The sequence below is a fragment of the Podospora anserina genome, chromosome 1 (assembly GCF_000226545.1).
Source record: "Podospora anserina S mat+ genomic DNA chromosome 1, supercontig 2".
Classification (NCBI taxonomy): Eukaryota; Fungi; Ascomycota; class Sordariomycetes; order Sordariales; family Podosporaceae; genus Podospora; species Podospora anserina.
In genome coordinates, this window is record NW_001914855.1 from 154304 (window position 1) to 168889 (window position 14586).

The 14586-nt window shown below is 53.8% G+C and overlaps 4 protein-coding genes across 4 annotated transcripts, besides 2 other annotated features; 2 read left to right on the forward strand and 2 right to left on the reverse strand.

Annotated features, from left to right (window-relative positions):
- Positions 1-12: 12 nt before the first annotated feature.
- On the forward strand, positions 13-3311 carry PODANS_1_9280 (uncharacterized protein; the record flags this gene model as incomplete). Its single annotated transcript, XM_001908554.1, has 8 exons — positions 13-190; positions 267-496; positions 569-877; positions 949-1246; positions 1307-1395; positions 1449-1702; positions 1751-2594; positions 2664-3311. 8 exons carry the CDS (start codon positions 13-15, stop codon positions 3309-3311), a joined length of 2850 nt encoding a protein of 949 aa, XP_001908589.1.
- A 1176-nt stretch (positions 3312-4487) lies between these two features.
- Positions 4488-6953, forward strand: PODANS_1_9290 (uncharacterized protein; the record flags this gene model as incomplete). Its single annotated transcript, XM_001908555.1, has 6 exons — positions 4488-4532; positions 4674-4731; positions 4812-4885; positions 5059-5387; positions 5452-6675; positions 6737-6953. The coding sequence occupies 6 exons, from the start codon at positions 4488-4490 to the stop codon at positions 6951-6953; spliced, it is 1947 nt and encodes a 648-aa protein (XP_001908590.1).
- A 925-nt stretch (positions 6954-7878) lies between these two features.
- Positions 7879-7996, reverse strand: a tRNA (tRNA-Pro).
- Positions 7997-8723: 727 nt separating this feature from the next.
- PODANS_1_9300 (uncharacterized protein) lies at positions 8724-10683 on the reverse strand (the record flags this gene model as incomplete). The annotated part of the gene is made up of 3 exons (XM_001908556.1): positions 8724-8890; positions 8950-10430; positions 10535-10683. The coding sequence occupies 3 exons, from the start codon at positions 10681-10683 to the stop codon at positions 8724-8726; spliced, it is 1797 nt and encodes a 598-aa protein (XP_001908591.1).
- An 815-nt stretch (positions 10684-11498) lies between these two features.
- Positions 11499-11599: a sequence feature (Similar to U6 spliceosomal RNA (RFAM RF00026) (Erpin+Blast: E=2.0e-12);~snRNA).
- A 525-nt stretch (positions 11600-12124) lies between these two features.
- PODANS_1_9310 (uncharacterized protein) lies at positions 12125-14233 on the reverse strand (the record flags this gene model as incomplete). Its single annotated transcript, XM_001908557.1, has 1 exon — positions 12125-14233. The coding sequence occupies one exon, from the start codon at positions 14231-14233 to the stop codon at positions 12125-12127; it is 2109 nt and encodes a 702-aa protein (XP_001908592.1).
- Positions 14234-14586: the final 353 nt, after the last annotated feature.

A 14586-nucleotide genomic window follows, 5' to 3' on the forward strand; every position in this document is an offset into this window, starting at 1 on the left:
GTTGCTGTTGCAATGGCTTCTTCCACGGAGGATGCAACAAACAAGGGGACGACGAATGGGCATGCGGTTCGCCCTGGGGGGGAGGAGAAGAAGAAGGAGACTACACTTGCTGTGAGGACTTCGGGGACTGCTGTTGCGTCGTCTGGGCCACCGTCGCCTGCGCATACTTTGACGGGGAAGCAGGAGCATTGTGAGTTTTTGTTGTTGTGATGTTCTTCACCTCGAAAGCATGAACTAACATTGGGATTCTTTTCTTCTCTGTGCAGACCTCAAACGCGAACTTATTTCCCAGCAAGTACAATGGGAAGTCTCGGAGCTCAACTCGCCGACGGCGCTGAGGCGATTCGGGGCGCCGTTCAAGTCGCCGTTTGGGGAGGTGTCGCCGCTGGATTCGGAGCTGCCGATTCTGAGATATATCTTTGTGCACCACATTCGGGAGTTTCCGTTTTTGGACAAGGCGAGGGAGAAGGAGTTTTGGCAGGATAAGTTACAAGTGGTGAGCGACGGCCTTTCTGGGGATGCTGGTGATTGTCTTGTAGAGGGGAAGCTGACTTGTGACGGGTAATAGTTTCTCGAATCGTTCGCCAGCAAGGGGATTTCCTCCTCGGAAGACAGATTAGAAGAGACCAAGAGGAGGAAGCTTGCTGTGAAGGCGAAGAAGATGGTGGAGTTGATGATGGTGTCTGGCGTGCCGACTTCTTCCGGGTTTGAGGAGAGGATTCGGTTCTCGGAGTTGGAGATTGTCGATGCTAATGCGATTGAGACGGGTGTTCTGTCGTCGATGCCCGAGGGTAACTACCTGAACGGGTGGGATGTCAATATTGCTGGGGTCAGGATAACGACGGCCCGGAGGAATATCAGACAACACAAGCATGCCGTGGGTTTCCTCTGGTTGGCGTGGGTTCACTTTCGGGTGGTTCATCGAGTGCTAATGAGGGTGAAAAACAGGAATTCCTGCTTCGAGTCAAGCGCAAGGGCGGGATGGAGCAGTACATTGGCCGGAGATACGGGGACTTTGCCAAGCTGCACAAGAACCTGAGAACTGAGCTGCCTGGAAAGGTGCTGCCTACGCTGCCGAACAAGAACAAATCCAATACGACGACCACGACGGATAGTGTCAGTGGAGACAAGGACTCGGAGGCTTCTTCGATCTCGTCGGTGTCGACGCAGTTGCCGCCAAGTAGCCCGGCGAGGGATAGCTTTAGTCACCAAAGCGAGACGGGTTCGAGACTGCTTTCGGTAAAAGGTTCGTCTCTACCACGATTGAGTTCACGACGGAACAGCGCGTTAACGACGTTCCTGATAGATCAACGGAGTGGAAGGCTTTCGCCGAGGGTTTCGGTGGATGGGAGACCCAGTAGCCCTGGTGGGTTTTTGGGCTCGAGGAAAGAAGAGGTGAGTTTCCGTTGAGACTGGGCAGCACAGGGACCAGGACTAAAGCATGATAGAACGTCGTATTGTGGCGGGAAAACCAGAGAGTGTCGCTGCGTGCGTTCTTGCGCTCGCTGCTTCAGAACCCACAAATAGCGACTACCAAGTCCATTGAGGAGTTCCTCACAGGTGAAGCTACCAAGCTTACGGATGCGGATGTTGAGGATATCATCCGTCGCAAGAACTTGGACAAGAAGCGGGTGGAGGAACAGAAGCGCTTCTATGAGATTGCGAGGAAACGGGCGGCCGAGTTGGATGTTTACATGGAACAGTAAGCTTGCCGTGAGACGCCGCCAGGAGGGAAGCTAACTTTATAAAGATTCCGGCAAGACATTGTCGAACGCAATGGCCTAACGATGCTGTTCAAGGAGATCAAGGACAAGGAGACGATTCAAGACCTCAGCTTACAATATCAGAAATTTGCCGAATGGCTACGCATCGAAGTCGCGGCTACGATATATCACCTCTTCCTCGCCGAAGACAACTCACCAGAGTTGTTTGCCCAAGCGAAGAGGATTCACTCTCTGATTCCCTACACTCTCATGAAGAACGCCATCCGGATAGCCAACCCAGCAGCCGTCATGTCCCACATTCTGGACATCTTCCTCGCCCAACCCTTTGGCGCCCGGTCGTTGATGCAAAGGATATTCTCCCTCACGTTGAACGACGGCATCCGAAACTTTCAGCGCTCTATCGACGCGCTCGCAGCCAAGATCAACGACCAAGTCTTTGTTGACAAGCTCAAGGCTTACAGCGACTCGGAGGAGCAGGTCAAGGTGGCCATCCGGGAAGAGGCCGAGGCAGAGCAGATTGATGTCATAGTGGTGATTTTGAGGAGTGACTTGCTCAAGCCGGCGCTGAAGCCGGCCCAGATTGAGAGGCTGTATAATGCGTATGTGGCGTTCAACAGCGCGGTGGAGAACGTGGACGAGGAGCTGAAGCAGGGGGCGCAGCTGTTTTCGTATCTGAAGCAGTTGCTGAAGCTGCACATGCGGCAGAGGGACAAGGCGATGATGCTGAACCTGATTGAGGAGCCGGTGACGCTGCAGCTGTTTAGGGATTTGTTTACGATCTTTTACGAGCCGCTTGTGAGGGTGTACAAGTCGGCGAATGTGTATAACAGTGTGACGGATTTTGCGGCGTTTGTGGATGATTTGATTCAAGTAAGTTTCATTGCTGTTGCTGATGATGATGATGATGATGAAGAGGAGATGGCTGACAGTTGGAAACAGGTCGTTGAAAAGTGCCGAGACCAAGACGCTTCTGCAGACCCTAACCAGACCGTGCAAGCCTTCATCGACCTTTGCCAGCGGCATGAGCACAACTTTTACAAGTTTGTCCACGAGGTTCACACGCACGACAATGGGCTTTTCACGCAGCTGATGGGGTGGATTGAGGGCATTCTGGAGTTTTTGAGGCATGGCCCCAAGAACGGCAGTCTGGATATCAACGCCTTGTTTGAAGGGGGTGTCAGCACTGGAGTTGTCGACAAGGACAAGGCCATTGAGGAGATTGACAAGTTGATTGCCTGGCAGGAGGCCAGAAAGAAGTGGCATCACGACAAGACTAGGCAGAAGATGGCTGCGGAAGGGGGTGGCCCGGGGATGGTGGATGGGGTGCCGATGGCGTTCAAATCGAGTGATTTTGGGTTGAATGAGGATGATTTGGAGGATATGGCGTATGATGACGATTCGGAGTCGGAGGCGGAGCTGGAGATTGAGGATGAGATGGATCCGATTGAGGCGGAGAGGAGGAGGAGGGCGAGGAGGCAGGATCGGCTGAGGAGGAATGCCGGGGAGCCGGAGAAGCCTCAGGTGGAGGAGGTGCACAAGCTGAAGGAGAACTTTTTGGTGATGTTGAGGATGGTGCTTGCTGAGTAGGATGAGGCGGTGGCATTTTTGGGGAGGAGGGGGGTGGGCATGTGTAGTTGGGGGCACGGGACTTGGGAGGGGAGGTGTCATCATGGGCATCTGGACTGGTTTTTGGGGGGGTATGAGGTGAGGTGGAGTATTTAGAGGGGTGATAGATGGGATCTTTGCTACAGTGTTAAGAGGCTTGTTGTTGAGGGTAAGGTAATAGGAGGGTAAAGGGGGATACATTATTTCCTATTTATCTCCATGTAGTTGAAGAAGCGATAGCTTTTTGGTGGCGTTGGTGGGGGACGGCGGTCGTCCCAATCTAATAGATCAGTTTAATATATTGTTTACTGTTGACTGTCATTGCACCAGGTAACGGTGCCAACCCCTGAATTATAAATCCGAGGCTCCCTATAGGCAGTTGTAGCATGCATGTCACCCAACGGCCGGGCAGGGCGCCGGGCTACTTTTGCTTGTATTCATGTCACTACAAGCCGAGGATGTCCGCCGTCCGAAGAGCGGCTTGGTAGACCCGCACATGCTTTTCCCGGTTTCTGTATCCGGTGAGAGCTTGAAGCGTGGCAAAGAGGACAGCAGCACGAGACACATATGGGAGTTACACCACGTGTGTGATATGCAGGTGATCCAAATTCGGACAGGACAGACACACGGCCAGACACAACCAGTGACGGAAGCAGAACAGGGCGATGGAGGGCATCTTTCGGGATTCTTCAAGATCTCAAGGCTGCCTGGGGTCTGAAAGAGAGTTGCGCGATGGTCGCAAGGAAATTCGGAATCAGGCCGACCAGCTGGTGGATGAAGGCGAAAGCTAAACACACAATTGGCCACTGGTTGGTTCTGCCAGCCGCCAGGCGGGGGGACGTCAGCCCAGGAATTATGGAGGGGCACTGCGGAACTGGTTGCTGGGTTTGGTGTCGGCAACTCGGGTAATCAACAGGCGCTGATTGGTCGATCGAGGCTGGAACAGCCTTTGGTGCTTCGGGTCGTGGAATCATCGAAGGAGCCAGCCGGGAGCGAAGCTGCTTGCTTTGCCTGTGCGCAGGACCGGTCTGTGCATGTCGTCCATTTGAAAGAAGCTCAAATATTTTGAAGCATTTCAAGAGGAACACGACTTCTCCCCTCCCTCTGTTATACCCCCCCGCACCCACCCCCCCCTCTCCTCTCTTTTTTTAGACGACGATGGCATCCTCAATGGCTTGGAGAAGGTTAGCCGCTGCGCCGGCGGTGAGTTTTGCCTTTTTGTTTGCTGAAAGAGAAGAAGCTGTTGTTTGTTTGCATTCGGCAATTGGGGGGTTGTGTTAAGGCGCAAGCCCGTGAATGCCGAGGTGATTTGGAAAAAGTTGGACTGACGACGGTCGGGAATAGCTTCCTCGCGCTCTCAGAACTCCTACACAGAGGGCTTTTTCCACAACTAGACCAGCCGGTGAGTCAGCTGTCTTTATATACACCGTTATATTGCATTTTTGGCAATTTGCGAAACACCAGATGGACTGACTCTCGCAGCCCGCGTTATCGCCAACGGGCCCCTCCGGGCGAAGGAGGCATCGCCATTCGTGAGCAGCAAGTACCCTGTCATCGTATGTTCTTCCCTCCCGTCGAACACAACCTCCTCCTCCCCCCTATTACCCCTTGAGAGATCGATTCCCGGCTTTTGGAGGTGGAAGCGGGGGGAAAGGAAGGGGGGAGACCCAAGAGCTAGTAATGAGGGAACACGGCCAGTTGACACATTGAACGCTTTCTTTGCTTGTAGGACCATGAGTACGATGCGATCGTTGTTGGTGCCGGTGGTGCCGGTCTCCGTGCCGCCTTCGGTCTCGCTGAGGCCGGCTTCAACACTGCCTGCATTTCCAAGCTCTTCCCCACGAGAAGTCACACAGTCGCTGCCCAGGGTGGCATCAACGCCGCCCTCGGCAACATGCACAAGGACGACTGGAGATGGCACATGTACGACACAGTGAAGGGCTCCGACTGGCTCGGTGACCAGGACGCTATTCATTACATGACCCGCGAGGCTCCCGCTTCTATCATCGAGCTTGAGAACTATGGCTGCCCCTTCTCCAGAACCGAGGACGGCAAGATGTGAGTAGACTTCAAGAGGCAGAATGGAGATGGCCAAGAAGCTGACATGTCAACTCAACAACAGTTACCAGCGTGCTTTCGGTGGTCAGTCTAAGGAGTACGGCAAAGGCGGCCAGGCTTACCGTTGCTGCGCTGCTGCCGATCGTACCGGTCACGCTCTTCTCCACACTCTCTACGGCCAGTCTCTCCGTCACAACACCAACTACTTCATCGAGTACTTCGCCATCGACCTGATCATGCAGGATGGTGAGTGTCGCGGTGTTCTCGCCTACAACCAGGAGGATGGTACCCTCCACCGCTTCCTCGCCAACAACACCGTTCTCGCCACCGGCGGTTACGGCCGCGCCTACTTCTCTTGCACTTCGGCCCACACCTGCACCGGTGACGGTATGGCCATGGTTGCCCGTGCCGGTCTCCCCAACCAGGATCTCGAGTTTGTCCAGTTCCACCCTACCGGTATCTATGGTGCCGGCTGCCTGATCACTGAGGGTGCTCGTGGTGAGGGTGGCTACCTCCTCAACTCCGAGGGTGAGCGTTTCATGGAGAGATATGCCCCTACCGCCAAGGATCTTGCCTCTCGTGACGTCGTCTCCCGCTCCATGACCATGGAGATCCGTGACGGCCGTGGCGTCGGTGCCGAGAAGGACCACATCTACCTCCAGCTCAGCCACCTTCCCGCCGAGATTCTTGCCGAGCGTCTCCCCGGTATCTCTGAGACGGCCGGCATTTTCGCCGGTGTCGATGTCCGCAAGCAGCCCATCCCCGTCCTTCCCACCGTCCACTACAACATGGGTGGTATCCCCACTCGCTACACTGGTGAGGTTCTTACCGTCGACGAGTCTGGCAACGACAAGGTCGTTCCCGGTCTCTTCGCGTGCGGTGAGGCTGCTTGCGTGTCTGTCCACGGTGCTAACCGTCTGGGTGCCAACTCTCTCCTCGACTTGGTCGTTTTCGGCCGCGCCGTTGCCCACACCATCCGTGACAACTTCACCCCCGGCGCCAAGTTGAAGCCCGTTGAGGCTGATGCCGGTGCCGCCGAGATTGAGATGCTCGACAAGATCCGCACTGCTGACGGCCCCAAGAGCACCGCCGAGATCCGTCTTGCCATGCAGAAGACCATGCAGCGCGACGTCTCCGTCTTCCGCACCCAGGAGTCCCTTGACGAGGGTGTTGAGAAGATCAACCAGGTCGACCAGACCTTCTCCCAGGTCGGCATCAAGGACCGCAGCATGATCTGGAACTCTGACCTTGTTGAGACCCTTGAGCTCCGCAACCTGCTCACTTGCGCGTACGTATTTTCTGAGGGATTGAAGCAGAGAAAAAACATAGGCTAACGATTGACTCTACAGTGTCCAAACCGCCACCGCCGCCGCCAACCGCAAGGAGTCTCGTGGCGCCCACGCCCGCGAGGACTACCCCGACCGTGACGACGAGAACTGGATGAAGCACACCCTCACCTGGCAGAAGCCCCACGGCAAGGTCGACCTCAAGTACCGCCGTGTTATTGGCACCACCCTCGACGAGAACGAGTGCAAGCCCGTTCCTCCTTTCAAGCGTGTCTACTAAAATAGGAAAAAAAGGCTCGCGGTGGGATGATGAGTTTGGGGTTGCTGCTTTTAATATTTTTATATACCAATTGTGAGGGATGAGAGAGTGATGAGGTGTGTTTGTTTGCCCGGGTTGTGGGGAGGAGGAGGGTTTTTACCTAGTTTTAGTAGTTTGGCATAACACACACACACACACACACACACACTACAACAGCATGAAAGCACGGCGTCGAGGTCTTGGGAAAACGGGAAATTAGGAGGGGGGGGAAGAAAGAAAGAAAACTGATCGGGTTGAGGGGAAGGTTGAGATGGAAGTAAAGGGGTTGAGGGGAACATGAGAAGATGAGAGGAGGAGGGGGGAATGCCCCAGAGGAATTGAAACGATACACACTCGCACATTTAAACAAAACATTTTCTTTTTGTAGTTGTTTGTGTTCGATTGTTTGTTTGTTTGCTGTTGCCCCTTGTTTTTTTTTTATATAGAAATTGGGGCGGCTGTGGCGAGGAGTGGTGAGAGAGGGTGGTATGAATAGTTGTGTAAAAAAAATTGTTCCGTTTTAGTGTAAGTTTGTATATTGGTCCGGGAGATGGTGGATGGATGGTGTTGAATACAATGTTTTGTGAAATGTTTTTTTTTGTCTTGTTGTTTGCTCATGTCTTGACGGCAACGAAGAAATACATGTTGGATTTACGACTCCTTTGTGGACTGTGTTGTAGGCAAGTGCGGGCAAGAGGAGAGTAGGTGGAAGAAGAGGCCCCTATTCGAACCCCCTCGAACGTCTCACTCGAGCAGACAGCTCCAACCACCATAACTCTGAACCTGACAAGAAACAAACAAAATATCAAGCCGCCCGCCCCCCCCCCCCCCCAGTGGAGTTCAATTAAAAGGCGGAAATAGGATGTGAAAAAAAGAAAAAAAAAGTCAAAAGTAAAGAAGGATTTTGGGGGCCACCCGGGGATTGAACCCGGGACCTCTCGCAATTTTTTTTTGTCGACTACCAAAGCAATCAACAAACTCAGGGTGGACCCTAAGCGAGAATCATACCACTAGACCAGCGGCCCTTTTTTTTCTTTCTTTTTTTTTTCTTTTTTTTTTGGAATTGATGTTCTTTTTTTCGAAAGGGCGGAGGTAGAGGATATGATTCGAGCGCCACTTACGGAGTACCCATCCAGCAAACAGCATGGCAAACAGCATGGCAAACAGCATGGCCATTATTGTTGCCTTCTGAAAAAAGGGGGGTCGAGTTTTGGGGGTGGGGGGAGCAGAGGGTGTCCCTCGGCATCAAGTGAAACAGTCTTGGGTGAGTGAGGTTAACGAAGAAAATTGACTGGAAAATGATCACTACTGCTTGCTTGAAACACCCCCAAGAAAGAAGTGAGAGTGTAGTTTCTTGAATCAGATTTAGGGGCATCAAGCCAGTAAGTTTGTCTCAACTCAAAAAACTATACATGTCAAAAAGGGACAACTCAACGGCCAAACCTGGATTTCCATCACTAACCCCCGAGAAATACACCCCCATTTTTGACCTTAATCATCCATTCACACCATTTCTATCTCTCTCTACCTGTAGAAAAAAAAAGTGTTGAACTTTCGCTCCTTTTCCTTTTTAACCCCCCTTTTTTTACAATCAAAAGCCCTATCCATCTTCCCAATCCCACCCACCCAGTGTCCTTTAAACCCATTTATATTTATTCTTCATTTTTCACACATCAGAACCAGACGGCATGTCCGGGGGTATCGTTCATTATTGAGTTTCTCATCTCTTTTTTTTTTATTACTTCATTGTCATCATCGCACTCTTAGTGGTGGAACAGACGAATGTTTTGCTCCACAAAGGTGATGCCCAGCTTCTCGGCCGTCTCGAACACGGGAATGTCGTTTTGGCTGCCGAGGGGAGCGGCAATGTACTTGACGCCCGATCGGGAGGCGCGGTAGACATTGTCGGTGAAGGGGAACTGTTTTCACTCTTGTTAGTAGCTGCTTTTTGAGTGTTCAGAACAGGAAAAAAACCTACGAAAGCATCGCTGGAGACAACAACATCGGTAAGCTCTGCCGAGCCACTCAGTCTTCTCCTCCTCGGTGAAGGCGGCAGGGACCTCCTCGAAGAAGCCCTCAAAGGCCTCACGCTCAGGGCCGGACTTGGGGACCTGACCACTGACGAGCAGGTCAATGGCGTTGCTCTTGTCGGGGCGCTTGGTGCCCTTCTTCCACTTGATGCCCAGGACGCGGGGGTGGAAGCGGAGCCACCAGTTGTCGGCCTTGTCACCGGCAAGACGGGTGCAGTGGATTCTGGACTGCTGGCCAGCGCCGAGACCAACAACCTGGCCCCTAGCAGCGTAGCAGACAGAGTTGCTCTGAGTGTACTTGAGAGCAATGGTGGCGACAGTCAAGTCACGCTGGGCGGTCTCGGAAAGAGGCCCGGCGTTCTTGGGGGTGATGATGTTGCGGAAGGTCTCGGGCGAGATCTCGACGTCGTTGCGGCCCTGGGCGAGGGTGATGCCGTAGACGGTTCTGGTCTCGGACTTGGAGGGCTCAAACTCGGGGTCCATCTGGAGGACGAGGTACTTGCCGCCCTTCTTCTTCTTGAGGATCTCAAGAGCAGCGGGCTCGTACCCGGGGGCGATAACACCGTCGGAAACCTCCTTGGAGATGATGCTGGCGGTGGGGACATCGACAATGTCGGAAAGAGCAATCATGTCGCCGAAGCTGCTCATGCGGTCGGCACCTCTGGCGCGGGCATAAGCCTGAGCGAGACCGGAGCTCTCAATGCCGGGGATATCGTCAACCATGTAAACCTTGCGCTCCTCGGCGGTCAAGGGCTCGCCGATGGCAGCACCGGCGGGAGAAACGTGCTTGAAGCTGGCGGCAGCGGGCTTGCCGAGGGCCTTCTTGAGCTCCTTGACCAAAGGCCAGCTGTTGAGGGCATCGAGAAGGTTGATGTAGCCGGGGGCACCGCCGAGAACCTTGAAGGGAAGCTCACCCTCCTTGACGTAGGCGGAAGCGGGCTTCTGGTGAGGGTTGGCGCCGTAGCGGAGGGGAAGGTACTGGAGGCCGGTAGCGTACTGCTTGCGGAAGAACTCGGAGATGGCGGCATCGTAGTCGGCGGTGTGCTCGAAGGCCTTGAGGGCATAGAGTTTCCTGGTCTCCTCCTTGACCTCACCGGCCTCGATCTCTCTGAGGAACTCGGCGTAGTCCCTGGGGTCGCTGAGGATGGTGACGCGAGAGTGGTTCTTGGCCGCGGCGCGGATCAGAGTAACACCGCCGATATCGATCTCCTCGACCGCCTCGGGAACGGTGACATTGATCTTGGCAACCGTGTCCTTGAAGGGGTACAGGTTGCAGATGACATAGTCGACCTTGTCAATGTTTTGCTCGGCGAGGTCCTTCTCGTCCGAACCGAGGTTGCGAGCCAGGATGCCGGCGTGAACGGCGGGGTGGAGAGTCTTGACACGGCCACCGAGCATCTCAGGGGCCTTGGTGATGGCAGAGATGTCCCTGGAGAAGAAGCCACACTGTCAGCCACTTTCTCCCAAAATGACTCACCCATGAAGCCGAAGCTGGGTGACCGATCTCGAAGTAGGGAGGGTGAGGGCACTCACTCGACAGGGAAACCAGACTCCCTGATCATCTTGGAAGTGCCGCCGGAAGCGAGGATGCGCACATTGTTCTGGACAAGGCCCTTGGCCAAGTCCAACAGTCCCGTCTTGTCATAGACAGAGACAATCGCAATTCTTTGGGAGCCGGCCATGGTGACTAGAGTGTATGTTGCGCGGGGCAATCTGTGATCGTGAAAGAAACCAGGAAGGTTTGTCAAGGTCAGTCAACTCTTCTCTCTTTCTTGATCATGTATGACGTGTGTGTGTCACTCACTGTCTTCCACACCAGAGGAGCAAAGCTTACCAGTTGTGTTTCTCTCTACCAACTCTCTGGATGTTACAAAGAAGAGAAGAAAAAAAAAAAAGAGAGAGAATCAATCACACCATGCAGAGGCTCGCCTCGTCTAGAGGAGTCTAATATTTTTTTGCGACACCTCCTGCCCGTCCCATACCCCCCTCTTCCGTCACTCCCCTATCAACGCTAATGGAGGGGTAGCTACGGGTGCAATCTGCCCCACGATTCGCCGTGATCGGGCATGGCCCCACACTTGAAGCAACAGGAAGTGCATCCACCAGACTTATGTAATTGCCGGGCTAGTCTCGATTGGACTGTGGGCTGGTATAAAAATCTCTTGCTGTGCCATTTTCCACACGGCGAGTCTCGCATCTTCAACCTGTTTTGGTGGTGATGTCGATGATGGGTTGCCACCACAGCCCTTGGAGCTTCAATTGATTGACTTTTGACTTCAATTGAAGCTTCCTTCCCTGTTGTTTGGGACCTGGAGCAACCCACCGCCCGACAGCCAGCCAAAACCTTGTGCCAGACCGGCGCACAGCTGCGTCGACTGCTGACAGTCCGCACCTGCTCCCATCAGCCCTTTATATACCAGTGCTCTGCAGCAGGACTTCGCCCTTTGGGGCATTTGGTCAATTTGTAAGTTTGGCTCAACCATCTGCTTCTCACTTTGCCAATAAAACTAACCTCTCTCCCAGGAAACGATACAGAGAAGATTAGCATGGCCCCTGCACTAAGGATGACACGCTACTCAAAGAGATGCTAAAGATTTTATTTTTTATTTTTGACGTTTCTATGTCCCCGATATGTTCAGCAATCACCTCGAGATTCCTGCTCAGAGGCCAGGTAGGTGGTTGACTTGAAGGAGGTCGAGCGTTCGAGTCCAGCCTGGATCGTCTTCATCCCGCTTTTTTTTCTCAACACCACTTGCTCCCACTCCCAGTGACCCTCCCCTTCCCCCCCCCGGCATTAGTGTGTACAGCTCTGAGCAACTTCCCCGTACTCTTTTAGCTGAAGGATAATTCTTCGTGCCAAGAACAAACCCCCCATGCCTTGCTATTACCAAACACCTCTGTTCTTTCAACATAGACTCAAGGTGCATGAAAGCCGGGCAACATATTCCCAATCACCTCCAGACAAGAATCTTGATATTTAGCATCAACAGAAAAATACAAAGCGAATACCCAAAAACTGCATCATCCAACGCCTCCCAATGCCTTTGTTGTTTTGTTTCCCATAAAATATTCAGAAAGAACCAGCACCATTTTTTTTTCCAGCCCTTTGATCAGACATCAAGCTCACTCTTGATACAACCTCCCCAGCAACCCCTTCTCGCCAACCCCCCTCCTCTCCTCATCCTCCGCAATCTTCAAAATCAGCTCCCCAAACAACCCATTAGCCCACCCGAACCAGCTCCTCGTAAAGTCAAACTCGCGCCACGCGTTCACCGTTTCATGGATAACCCCGGCGCCCGAAGTCGAATTAAGCACCATCAACATCTGCTCCCCAACCACCCTCCCCCTCTCCTCATCCGAAAACCCAGCAAGGTCCTCAAACGCCGTCAGCGCCGCCACCGTAGCAGCCATCGGCCACCCCTTTCCAGGACCAAGATGAGGACCGCCCACGGCCGAAAGCGCAGGACCCTTGGCATAATACGGGTTGGCCATGCTCAGCACAAACTTGCGAGTGTTTTGGTAAATCTTGGCATAGTCATGCTTGGCTTCTTCCTCCTCGTCCTTCTCCTTCTCCGAGTTCTTCTCAATCGTACCGTTGCGCGCGCCGAGGCTCTTGTTCACAGACTTGACCATGCGTGGCGTCGTCGAGGTCTTGGTGTTGGTGTAATTCCACAAGGGGAAGGCCAGCAGAGATGGAACATTGGCATCGTCCATCAAGTTGGCACCGCCATACCCATCAACTTCGTACGCAAAAATCTCGCCAAAGTCGCGGTGCTTGACAACGGCGTCTTTGGCAATGCCGTGGCGGATAGTCTTGGCCAGCTTGCGCATCTCTGTCGTAAGATTAGCAGCCTTGGGGTTGAGTTTCTGCTCGGCGAGCCCCTCCATGATCGCAGACGCCTGCTCGAGGTAGGCAGCAAACATCATGTTACTGGGAGTCAAAAGCTGGAAGATGCAGGCGTCATCGCTAGGTCTAAAGGCAGATCGAACCATGCCGTTCTCCTTGACGGGGTTACCGAGGCCGTCATTCGTCAAGGTCTCGGAGCCACGGTTGGTGTACCCCGTAAAAGTCCAGGCCGACGGCAAGACGTGTCCCTCCTCATCGTATGTCCCGAGACGCATGGCGGCTGAAGCATCAACAGCCGCTTCCACAGCGTTGACCCAGGAGTACCTGGAGAAGAACTTGAGGTCGTCGGTCCGGGTATAGTAAGCGGCGCTGATCTGGAGGAACGAAGCCAAGCTGTCCAGCTCCCACTTGCAGTCAAACACCAGCTTGGGGTTGTAAGGAGGCTGCGGGTTGTTCTGGTGGAAAGCACCATTGTGCGTCGGAGGAATGCCGCTCTCGGGAGGTGGCTGGAACGAATGGCAGTAGGGCGAAATGACAATGTATCGAGAGTGTGAGTTGATCAACCCACGCCACAGACTGGCCAGGGAATCAAACTTGTCAGACGGCTCCAGCAACGGCAGATACGAATAAATCTGACTGGCAGAGTCACGGAGCCACATGGCGTCAATATCACCCGTGATCACATAGGTGAGCTCCTCATCCGTCATCACCGTCTGCACCTCGTTAGAGCCTTCTTCTCCCGAGCCGCCTTCCACCGTCTTGTTGGCATATCCACGCCATTTGACCATGGTGTCGAGCGTGTTCGGGTAGCTGTTCTCAAACAGACGATAGAGATCCGGGTCCTTGATCACCTTCTTCATGCGCTCAAGCAGAGCTTCAAGAGCGGGCAGCCGGAAAGTCCTGCACTCGGGGGGCGGGCGCACAAATGGGAACTTGCGCTTGCCTTCAGAGTGCGGTCCCGGCTTCTGTCTCTGCAGCTGTTCGAACCCGATACAGTCAACCTTGGCTGTGGCAGCCGGTCCGGCCTCTTCAGTGGTCGCGAACTGGTTCCCAAAGTCGGCCAGCCCAACGTCGCTATCGTCACCTTCTGCCGGAGGGACTTTGGTGGTCTCGGGCTTGGTAGGCGTGGCTCCATGTTCTTCGGTGACATCGTCTTCGCGCTCAGCAGAGCCTGCCGGGTTCGTGTTTGGGTGTGCTACTTGGCCACTGTCGTGGTGGTGAGGGGTAACATGTTCGGGAACTTTTGGAGCGTGTAAATCGAGCGTCTCCTGCCTGGGCGTGGCTATCGGGGACTGGTACCCAAGCCAGAATATGATGACGGTCAAGAGGAGAGCGATACCGATGACTCTCCCCCTCCGGTTGCCGGTGAGAAATGGGACGACCATGGGTGTCTTCAGGTGGCGGCCGCCGGTTGGACAAGTTGTCCACGACCGAGTGGTGGGTCGAACAGATTATCCAACTTGGTGAGTGAGTGGCATGTAACGATATCGTAATGACCACCAGAGGCCAGAACACAGCAAATTTCACCGCAAGAGCAGGTGAAGTTGACGAGGCAGAAACATGGAATTTGTGGCAAAAAGAAAAAGAAACAATCCCGGGTTTTCTCGTCAGGCCCCAAAATTCCCAGAAAGGGAGGAAGTCACGACAGGACCCCAGCTTGTTCATCGCATCTTGCTGTCCAGCCAGCTTCTTGGCGAGGTCTTGTTCTGGCCACTTATAGGCTTGGGAATGGGACAAG